At 38.0% G+C, this 11,943-nt stretch overlaps 2 protein-coding genes across 2 annotated transcripts; one reads left to right on the forward strand and one right to left on the reverse strand.

Moving 5' to 3' along the window:
- Positions 1 to 286: 286 nt before the first annotated feature.
- On the reverse strand, positions 287 to 791 carry LOC112188063 (arabinogalactan protein 23). The gene has a single exon (XM_024327086.2). It carries the CDS (start codon positions 667 to 669, stop codon positions 478 to 480), a length of 192 nt encoding a protein of 63 aa, XP_024182854.1. The 5' UTR covers positions 670 to 791; the 3' UTR covers positions 287 to 477.
- A 5,362-nt stretch (positions 792 to 6,153) lies between these two features.
- LOC112198423 (uncharacterized protein DR_0269-like) lies at positions 6,154 to 9,159 on the forward strand. Its single transcript, XM_024339549.1, has 2 exons — positions 6,154 to 6,162; positions 8,698 to 9,159. Exons 1-2 carry the CDS (start codon positions 6,154 to 6,156, stop codon positions 9,157 to 9,159), a joined length of 471 nt encoding a protein of 156 aa, XP_024195317.1.
- Positions 9,160 to 11,943: the final 2,784 nt, after the last annotated feature.

The raw sequence follows: 11,943 nt of genomic DNA on the forward strand, positions 1-11,943 counted from the left end.
GATTTTAGTGTCTATTTCGAAATTTATCACTCTCTTTAAGTATTAGTGATGCATATGATGGTATCAATTTTTTTTTTAAGCGTTTATTAGTGGTTGCCATTTTATTCATGCTTTCGGTAAATAGCAGCTTTTTGTTTGTAGTATTTAGGATGCATGTAAATTGGTTGGGGCCGGGAGATTCCTCAGCAGTTGGGAGCTCATAGCATCCACTGATTGTAATATTTGATTACTAAGGTTTGTCGTCATTTACTTGAGAAAAGAATGAAATTAATACGGAAACCTTGTATACGACCCAGAACCAGACAGCTCTGTTATTGCATTAGTGTGTATATTACATATATTTGAAAGAAACCATGAAAACCAAGAGAAAGCGCTCTTAAAGAAAGTTGACAGAAAATAAAACTATCAACCCGGCCTCCCTCTAAAGTTGATCGATCAAGCTCTCTATCTTGGTCTCATGATTCTTTCTCTGATCATTTACTGCAAGTAGTAGGCAACAAAGGCACCAAACATGGAGCCCAAGATAGGTAGGCTTGCAGCGGCGGCACCACTGGTTGGTGCTTCTGCTCCTGCAGGTCCTGGTGCTGGGGCGGGGGCATGACCAGCCACCACGGCGCTGACTGAGGCAGCAGCAAAGAGGACGGCGCAGGCAATTTTCTTCATTTCCATGGTGGCGGTGTTGGTGATAATAAAGCTAGGCCGTAACCGGCAGATGAAGAAGCAAGGGGAGATTTATGCCGACTACTGCCTTAGTTTGAATTGCTGAGTTGAGGCCGAGAAATGCCGTGGGATGTAGGGAGGTATATATAGGAAAGGCCATGCTTTTTGAGGAACATGACAGTTTGGGTTTTTCCTTCTTTATTGGCTATTTCGTTCGCTTTGCTTGTTGAAAATCTCATCTCACAGTTATTACAGCAAATGTTGGGTGGAGCTGGTCATGGGGTTTCAATTTGTTGTCTATCTAAAGAAGGAATGAAATATCTAACAATTTATGGTTTTGGTAACTTTTGTATCGGTACAATCTTCAGAGAAATTACTGACCCAAAAGTTTTATAGAATTGAGAAAATTCCCAACTTTTGTTTCAAGTTTCTAATTGTTAATACATGCATGAATCTCCCAATGTACTATTTTGATTTCCATACCACTCTTTCAAATGACAAGTTAGCCTTCTACTGTGGAGCCAAAATTTCAATCGTACAAGTGTAAAATTTTGAACACATTTTTTAGTCATAGGCTTAGTTTGGGATTGTTGTACTATGAGATTAAGCATTTCTGAACTTGCTGTGAGAGAAAGCAATTGAAGTATTTGGTAAACTGTTTTTAAAAGTGCTGTGAGAGCGAAAAGCAATTTCTAGGTATTTGGTAAGTTGAAGGCAAAAGTGCTTTAGCTGGGTATAATTATCAAAATGGTCATATATTAGGCTACTAAAATACATAATTTTATTTTTTGATTATGTAACCATACCAAATAAAAAAATTTCTCATATATCTTCCATGTACCTTTGCTTGGACCGAATAAAAGATTTATTTTAAACCCTTCAATATGCATATTATATTTTAATATTACACAAAATAAATCAAAAATATTTGGATTAATTTCCCGACCATAGTTCAACGGGAACCATTACACAAAATATATTGAAGTCACTTGAAATTTGCAACTAAATGCTAATTAAATAGATGCATTCATTAGACTTTGTGCAATTATATATCTTAACACCTCCATTTCTTGTCCTCCCGAACCATCTCCTTCACGTTTATTATCCTCCCTGAACCATGTCTACATTGGAAAAGGAGCTTGCTAGGTAAATTGCCTCCCTGATTGCCAAGGCCTTAGCTGCCATTGGCGAAGGGGCGAAGGGGCTAACAATTTCACTGCTCTTCCAGCAATTAAGCTAGCAAGGAAGCAACTAAAAGTTTCTCCTCCTTACTATCAGATACCAAACAAAGCAAGGAACAAGCAATTCACAGCAAAATAAGTGAAAAGGAGAAATCTGTGGTATACAGAATGCAAGTAGAGACTTGGAAGCTAAAGAAAACTTGTTTTAAGTAAAAATGTGGTGAAATTCATATGATAATGAACTTAAACACAAAATTTGGCAATGCTGCCTTATAAATGACTCCCTTCTCCACCATATTCTGCCCTCTACAAAACTAATGCTTTGGAGCCTCTGGCTTACTGAAGTACTTCTTCAAAACATCCATATCGACTCAAAATCAGCCCTCACTAAATCCGGTGGGTTAGCAAACCTGCAGGCCAAATCCGGAATATCTTCAGCGCATACACAGCCCAGATAGATGCAAGATTCGATTCTCATAAGTTGCACAATTACTGGATTTCTTGTTCTTCATCTGGTTTCCAAATACATAAAGAAAATTAAAAAAAAACACAAATATTAGAATCCAAATTCTAATTGATGCAAGCAGAACCAAAACCCAACCAAATGTGTGCCCATCACTTCCTCACATTCCTTCCTTTCATCCATACCAGACTCCTCAAAATTATTATAAATGCATCTTTCTCCAGTCTATCTACCTATCTTTCTCTAATCATCATCAATCTGCTCCTCCAATTCAAACAGAGTGTGAGTCTGATCTCTAGCTAGCTAGCCACTCAGCATATATATGACAATAATTCATGCATGTTGTCTGACATGACACATTTTTTTCTTCTTCGAATTAAAAGGGAATACATATATATTCAAAGTGAATGAAAAGCTATATATTTATTACTGGGCAAAAGGAATTCCAGACATTAGATTATATATAACCATGCACAGTCGATTTGTGGGAGTGTGAAAGACAAAAAACAAAATTAGGTTTATATATATTGAACTCAAATTCAGAATTTGTATGAATTCAACCTAGATCTCTAAATTACCTACCTTTCTTAGCAAACAGGCACATGGAAAGTGATGTAGAATTAGGGGAAGACAATGAAGATAATAAACAAATTAATTCACTTGAACATTCAAATTCCCACAAATTTGGTGTATTTCAATGAGTAGAGAATGACTCACACCTGATGCTTTAAGAGAACCCACAGATTGTCTCTATATGGGATTCTAGGAACAAACCCAATTTCAATTGGCTCCATCCCATAATCGAGATAGCTGGAACAAACAGGAAAAGAAACACGAACTCAAACAACCAACCAAAACAAACTAATCTTGCAATACGAACTCTATGATGTTCAACCATATTTGTTGTGGAATCAAGTCATCAACCCAACCATTGTCACACAGAACACACGTTATTGTGCAGGGCTTTAAGTTTGACACTAATATACAAAGGTTGAAATATATACATATAAATGAACCAGTAGCAACCCTATTGGCTCATAATAGGATGAGGACATAATAGGTCATTTGGTAAATTTCATTAAACATACACTATTCACTCCGTGTTTTCCACAGAAGCAGAATCCAAAAGCTGGGCCTTGGTTGCTTCTCACTTTTAGATTCCGTGAGAAGCTATTTGGACCAAAAGCAACTTCTAGAGAATTTACCAAACACCATACCATAACCCTAAAAGCAGAAGCACCTCCAAAAGCAATCCCAAACTGAGCCATAATCTCAAATATTTATCTTTCTCATCTTGTAAAAAATGAATTAAAACATATTAATGTGTAAGTTGATCTATAAGAGCAAGTCCACCACTTGTCAAGAAATGTCAAGGTCGAAAAGTTAAGGGGTCGACCAGTCAAGAAACTGTTCACTGCCACTGGATATGGGTTTCCACCCGTTCTGTTTCTTGACCAGTCAGATTTACTGTTCATTAAAAAATATATATATATTGGAAAATTGAAATAGATTTGATGTAAATAGATGGTAATAATGGAGATTTATGGATAATTAATGTCAGAATTGTGATTGCTTTAGGTTTTTGGAAATGGAACGACACTAGGAAGAGAACTCGTCGCTTCGCCAAGACGTGTGTGTGTGTGGGGGGGTTTGGGCTATGTTTCTCCCTTGTTCGGCCATATTGGAAATAACAAAGTATGAGAGCTATAGGAAGAGGAGGAAGAACAAAATTGGGTTACTATAAAAGATAATTTTTTGGGTGTGAGATGTAAAATAATTGGTAGGTATTTAAAGAGAAATTTTTAGAATGGTTTTTTTTTGTTACCGTTTGTTAACGTTACAAATATATATACATATTAATTGCCTAGCCGCGTCAGATCTTCTCAAACTATTCAATCCAACGTCCCATATCATTTGACCATATCTGAGCTGATGTGGCAACTGGCCAAGCTAGATCAGGCTTTTAGTCATGGGCTTGCCCTTTTTCTTCGATTGATTCAAGAAAGTTCATACTTTGGCTGGTTAAGAAGCAACGACCGGTGGAAACTCCATTTTGCTTCTCCATGGTCACCACCTCACCAAATATAGATGGAGGCTGGTCAAGAAGCAACCAGTGAAAATGCTCTAAGACCTTAACAGTAATTGAGAAAGTTCAAATTTATGTTTTATATTTGTTAAGAGTTCATATATTTTGGTAATGTTCATGCTGAGGATTTGGTAAAGTTCGTATAGTTGTTAATTATATCAGCTAGCATTTAGCCTATTAATATTTATCTTGCTCATGGTATAAAAGATATTAAGCAACAAAGATTAATGTGTGAGTTGATGATGTATAAGCCTCAGGATGTAATAATAATTGAGAAAGTACGTAATACCTTGCTGTGGATTTTCAACTTTATGAAAATGAAAAATCTTAAAGAAGGTTTATGAGGCTGGTTACTACAATACTTTGACGGCTCCGTATTTAGGCTACATGCCAGTATATGCCGACTCTTTATTGATGAATATCTCATCTCACGGCTCAGTAAGCACATAGACAAGTCACAATCCCCTAAGTCCCTAACCGAACTCCTCAGCAGTAAGAAAGACTTGGCTAGCTTACCTTGCTATTTCAAATTATCTTAATGATATTTAGTTAGAGGATGCTTATATTATTATTTAGGATGTACTCTATAAGGGACTCATGTAACCGTAATCAAGGTCAAGGGGCTCCCAAGGTCACTACTACTAGAAATATGACTTGAGGGCACAGCAGCATTGGCTACAACAACCCGTCTGTGGCCTTTATTAGTTCAATAGGGACGGTTGCTATTCTTTAGCGGCAGATATGCTGTTGTTCACCAAAAATAGAGTTTAGCGCGCAGCACATACTGATTTCGTCCATCCCCCTTAATGCCTTATTATTTCACCCATTGGTTTCGTACTGCAACATATATAATAGTTTTTTAGTATCGGTCTTTCTCTCTCATCCCTCCCCTTTTCCTCTCCTCCCTCACTGCCATTGTCAGCCAGCCTCCGTCCTACGGTGAGTGACAATTCACCCACCAAAAGATGCGGTGCAGGAAGATGAACATAATCTCCACCACTAAATCGATCGTTGATCTGCACAGGCATATTATAATCTCCAACTCTTTTCATGTATAAGCTTTTGAAATTATCCATTAGTACACCTTTAGTTATCTTTTGTTTTAGAGTGAGGGACAATGATACCTTAATTTGTATGGAGCTAAATAGTGCAATCAAATTTGCATGTTAGAGGAGCCATATTATCAGTTGTTTCTCAATGATAACACCTTATTCAAACTGCTGTTTCTCAGGTCCTCGGGATTACAGATGATCTGCAACCCACATTGGAAGGACTTGCTTTTCCTAATCCTGTTGACACAAAAGCCTACATGGTAATGTTCTGCTACAAGAACGAGTCTCTGTTTTCGATTTTTTTGTCTAAACTACTTTCTTTTTGGATTTTCATATGTTATGCATTATAACAATGTTAGGTGGAAAGATAGGTTTCTACTACAAATCGCATACTGGATCCTACATCTTTGAGCTAGTGACCTAAATTCTTCTCACTCCTTGAATTGAAATTTTGAAGGCTTTCTCAACGTGCTAAACTTGGAACATCCTCTCAAGGAAAGGTGTGCCTAGACATCATAGCGACTTGAAAGTTCTAAGGCACATCAGAATGCATGGGTTCATACCCCTTCTGTAATATTCTTTTTACTTCTTTCACTGTGATATCAATTTAGATCAGCATAGATCTGAAGCCACTTGGTTTGTTTCTTTTGCAGGTTTGCTGGTGTCAAAGTTCTAGAGCTTTGGCTAATGTGGTAGTTGAATTTTGCAGCAATGGCTCCTGTGAGTTTGCAGCTTGAATCTTCTATTGCATATTGTAAGTATCATTTCAAATTCAATTTTTTTGCTTGATTATTGGGATTTTACGAGTATTTTAGGGTTCAAATAATCAATTGGGTGACTCTGAAGCTTTTGGGTTATGCCTTGTTGAATCTTGACTGATATTCAATTGGGTAATGGTGGTGGGTATAAGCACCGAAGCTTTGTTTTAATTGTAGTCGATTTGTTTTAGGGTGTGAGGATTTTGAGCAGATAATTGGCAGAGGTCTTTGATTGTAATCGATTTTCTTTCTATTCAATTGTTTCTTGGTTTGTTTGTTTGTTTAGGATGATATTGGCGCAAGGACAGAGATCGAGCAGATCCAATGAGATAGAGAAGAATTGGATCTCATTGAAGGTTGATAGAGCAGATCCAATGAGAAGTGTGAATATAGTTTGCTTGTGTTTTATAGCTTTTATAGTTTTGAATGTATATTACTAATGTACGGTGCATACTCTAATGAGAAATATATATGGTAATTATCCAAATACCAGAATTTCAGTAGATCCAATACCAGAATGGGACTAAGGCTATGTTTGGTATGGCTGTTCCTTGAGAAAAAGCTGGCTTCTGCTTATTTCTGAGAATAAGTGGCTGAAAAGCAAAGCTGCTGAGTGTTTGGTAAACTGGCTTTTTATAAGGGCTGTCAGTGGCAGAAGCAGTGGCAAAGTGTTTGGTAAATCAAACTGGCTTGTGCTTTTTATTTGTGGAATGACCGAATTGGACATGAGAGATTATTTTGCTTAATTAATTGTATATAAAACAATATTGTTCAAATGATCTTGTTATTCTTTTTAATCTTTGTTATGTCCGTATTAATTTTTGTTAACTTTGAATTTTTATAAAGCATGGTGACTATTTGATTAATATTGGACAATATGATTTTAAATCATGGTGACTATATTATTATAAATCATAGTTTCTAGTTCACATCAAATGTTCACGTTATTACGCGCATTCATCAAACTTTGAGTAATGCTATTTCTTATTGCTTCCATTTCTTGTGCACCGTGACCATGATATTCTTCTTGTACATCATCATCCATTTCTATCTCACCACTTGACCCATAACCTTCTCTTTCTTCACTGCGGACAAAATGTCTATCACCTTGTGCATGTATCCGTATATAATTATGAAGTGTCATGGTAGCAATGACAATCTTCACTTGCTTTTCAAATGAATAACCTTGCATGTCCCTTAAAATCTTCCACTTTTTTTTCCAAACTCCAAATGTGCGTTCTATAACGCCTCTAAGAGAAGAGTGTGCTTGGTTAAATACCTCTTTTTCATTTCTTGGTTCTTGCCTACGGTATTGTTGAAAATGTTGTCTCGGACCTTTATAAGGTCCCAAAAATCCATTCATTTGAGGGTATCCGGAATCTACAACATAATATTTTCCTGTAAAATAAAGAAATGTCAAATTTTAACAAAACTTCATTCAAAGCATCACAAAATGTCTATCACCACAATAGCATTCCCATAACTTCAATATGACTTGTTCTGTTTGAACCCAACACCCCAAATTGAACCCAACACCCCAAAATTGGATTCCTTTTTTCCACAGACTCTTAGGACTTCTTCTCTTGCCTTTTCTTGCCCGTCTGGGTGCATAGCCAAGACAATCATGGTCCATGTTAACAAGCTTGAGGTTGTTTCTTGGCCAGCAAGGTAGAACATCTTGCATTCCTCAACCACATCTTCAATTGTCATCATCTCCTTGCTTGTTGTGCTGCTACTTATATTTTCTGATAAATGTGTCTGTCTGCAACAGTAGGCCTAGCAAGTCATCAACACTTGATTCTCCGGCTCTTATGGCATTCATTTTGTTCCGGATAATATTTCGTAGCATCAATGTGATCTCATTGTGCAATTTCTTTCTCCTCTGATTCTTCTTTGTTGGAATAAATCTGCCCTCAACAGTTGTTCAGATATCAAGTAGTTCTCTCAAGAGTAAATATGAAAGCATGAAAGATGCTAAATTTTCTTTCAATATGGCAATGTACCTGAAACGCCAATTATAACAACAATTACCTGCTATTCTGGTTTGTAAAAGATATAACCAACAATTATAACAAGAACTACGACAATAACAACAATTAGAACAACAATTAGAATCTTTGCAGAACTGCGAATTTAACAACTACAAAAATAACAACAATTATAACAACAATTAGAACAACAATCTAAATCTTTGCAGAACTGCGAATTTAACAACTACGAAAATAACAACAATTATAACAACAATTACAACAACACTTAGAACGAAGCAGAACAACGAATTTAACAAGAACTGCGAATTTAACAACAATTATAACAACAATCTACGAATTTAACAAGAACTACGAAAATAACAATAATTATAACAACAATTAGAACGAAGCAGAGGGAGACTGACTTGCTTGATTCGAAAAGAGGCCGAGATGCGTTCTGTGAGAGGGAGATCGAACAGAGGGAGACTGGTTGGATGCGTTCTGTGATTGGATGGGTTCTGTGAGAGGGAGATCGAACAGAGGGAGACCGAGCAGAGGAGATAGACCGAGCAGAGACCGAGCAGAGATCGACCGGAGACCGAGCGGAGATCGGGCGGAGACCGAGCGGAGATCGGGCGGAGACCGAGCGGAGATCGGGCGGAGACCGAGCGGAGACGGGGCGGAAATCGGGCGGAGATCGGGCGGAGATCGAGCGGGGGAGATCGAGCGGAGGAGATCGACCGGAGATCGAGCAGAGGGAGATCGACTGGAGACCGAGCAGAGACCGAGCAGAGATCGACCGGATGGAGATGGGAGATCGACCGATGGAGATGGGAGATCGACCGGAGACCGAGCAAAGGGAGATCGACCGGATGGAGATGGGAGATCGACCGGATGGAGATGGGAGATCGACCGGAGACCGATGGGAGATCGAGCAGGGAGATCGAGCAGAGGGGAGAGGGGAGATGGGAGAGAGCAGAGGGAGATGAGAGATGGGATCGAGTGAGAGATGGGATCGAGAGACTGATGGAGGGTCGGTGGCATCGGCTGTAATTGTTTCAGCCAACGGAGGATACAAAACGGGATTTTGGAAAATTCATTAATGAACAGTGTTACCGCTACAGTAACACTCCGAGCTTCTGGCTTTTAAAAGCTGGGGGGAGCCGGCTTCTGCTTTTCGCCATAAGCTGGGGCAGCTTTTATTAAAGCCTGAAAATAAGCTGGCTTACCAAACGCCAGATGCTCTTGTGCTTATAAGCAGGGGAGCAAAAAAGCCCCCCCAAACATAGCCTAAGCCGAGCGCCCGAGCCATAAGCCGAGCTCCATGTACTAAACTAATATATATATATATATATATATATATATATATTTTGTGCAAAAAATAAAAATTTGCCACGGACAAGTGATAACAATGGAAAAGATGAAGCAATAAATTATAGTAAAATAGACAAGTTGACTGTAGATGTCAGAGAACACTCAGAGCAGCGCGCGCGTGAAAGTTTTTAAGGGGTGGTGCCAAGTTGGGCACGAACAGTTTTAGTGGTGGCCCAGAGTGAGAAATCTGAAATCCCAAATGAAGTCAGTACAAATAGAGGACAGGTTATTCATAGCTAAAACTCAATAGATACAGAAATCTGTCCCCAATGGGGTCAATAGGGACGAAATAGTGGGTATGGCCTTAGGCCTGTTTTCTAGTAGTGGTCCCCCTCGATGTATGATTTTAATTTCAATGCAATAAGTAGGGCTAGGCTCGGGTTGGGCCGGGCCAGAAATTTGGTAAAATCGAGACCGAGCCTGAAATAATCGATCCTGGCCGGTACGGGCTTTTTCACCATTGGAAACCGACAGAAACCGATCCCAAAAGGGTCGGTTTGGTTTTCGGGCTTTTCGGGCCTAAAATCACCTGCCTTCTGGCTTTTCGGGCCTAAAATCCAGTTTCCCAGCTTTGCCTGCAAGTCCAATAATATGCAAAACATGCACAAAATTGGGTAAGAGGCGAGGTTTGAACCCCCAACCTCTTACACGGAAGCCTTGCTCCCAACCATTGAAGCATGAGACTCTCTCAATATATTATGTGCAATGTTTATATTTATCTCATCCTGGGTCATCCCAGAAGGCCAAAACCCTCTTTTTACTTTCTAATCTCTCTTTCTTTTCTTCGACACTCTTCTTCTTCTTCTGTAATTCTACTTCATATCTTCTTCTTCTTCTGTAATTCTACTTCATATCTTCTTCTTCTTCTTCTTTTTTTCCTCCTCAATCCCCATTATGCAATTCTCTATTTACCAAATATTCATCAAATCAACATCATTAGATCATCCTCACTGAAGAGAATGATTGCCAGCGAAGCAGAGCAGAGAAAAGAATTGGAAGACGATGAAGAAGAATAAGAAGGGCCTGAATTCAAATGACTATGGTTGTGATGATAGTGATTGTGCAAAGAAGACAGAGTAGCAGAGTGGGATAATGAAGAAGGTATGGGTTCCTCATTCGATTTTAGATTTGGGTTTAGTCATGGTGAGTGATTTAGTCTTGGAATTCATCAAAGTGGGTAGTGGCAATGACGTGTTAGACAAACTGGGTTTCATATATTGGAATCAAAATCCAATCTTTTTGAGCCTTTCGGTCTTCTTCTCCAATCTGGGTGTATGAAATATTATTTGTGTCTGTGTTGGATCTGGAAATGACGTAGCTGTGGTTAATGGGCTACTGTTTCGGGTCGTCGGAGCATTTAGGTTTGCAAATAGAGGGGAAAGGTTTAGGAGGAAGAGGAGAAGCTGGCTTGAGAGGAGAGTGAGAGAGGTTGAGAAGCCTGAGATGGAGGAGAAATCGATCCGTCTCGGTCTTTCGGTCCCAGAAAATATCAAGCCCGAGCCCGACCCGATAAACTGTAATTCGGATCGGGCTTTGCAACGAACCAATATTTTTCAACACAAAACAGAACTAAATCAGGCTTTTTTGATCGGTTCAGGTCGGGTTCTCGGATCCAGACTCTCAAGCCTAGCAATAAGTCAAGTCTGGGGATGAGACTCCTGTTAGATAACAGTGGAAGCGCAAATATAAAAAAGGATTAATTTTAGTTTACCCCCCTGAGGTTTAGGGGTGTCATCATTTCACCCCCTGTACTTTCAATTTTGAATTTTTACCCCCTAAACTTTCCAATTTCAATCAGCCGTGTTCAATTTCTCCTATTCCGTCCAAATTGGTCATTTCAACATAAACAAATTAAACAAAAAAAAAAAAAATTCTGTTTTTTAGTTTTTTTTTTTATTTTTTTTCTTCTGTTTCTTCGTTTTATTTATTATTTTTTTAATATTATTTTGTCTTCAACCTATACACCACAAGTTATAATAGGTTTATAAAAACAAAAAAATACTCTAAGTAGTTGAAAGCCGCTCGCTGGTCTACGATATTTGTGACATATCTCCGATAAAGTGAAGAATTTAGGATATATCCCCAATACTGTAAAAAAATAATTTTACACTTTATCTGTATATAAATATCTGTAAAAAATGATTTTACACAAATATTTCTTCACTTTATTGGGGATATATAGATATTTACAGATAAAGTGTGAAATCATTTTTTACAGATATTTCTTCACTTTATTGGGGAAATATCATAAAATTCTTCAATTTATTGGAGATATATCACAAATATCTTAGACCAAAAATGATTTTACATAGATATTTATTCACTTTATTGGGGATATACAGATATTTATTTACAGATAAAGTGTAAAATTATTTTTTACAAATATTTCTTCACTTTAT

Source organism: Rosa chinensis, chromosome 1 (genome assembly GCF_002994745.2).
Source record: "Rosa chinensis cultivar Old Blush chromosome 1, RchiOBHm-V2, whole genome shotgun sequence".
In the NCBI taxonomy this organism is placed as follows: domain Eukaryota; kingdom Viridiplantae; phylum Streptophyta; class Magnoliopsida; order Rosales; family Rosaceae; genus Rosa; species Rosa chinensis.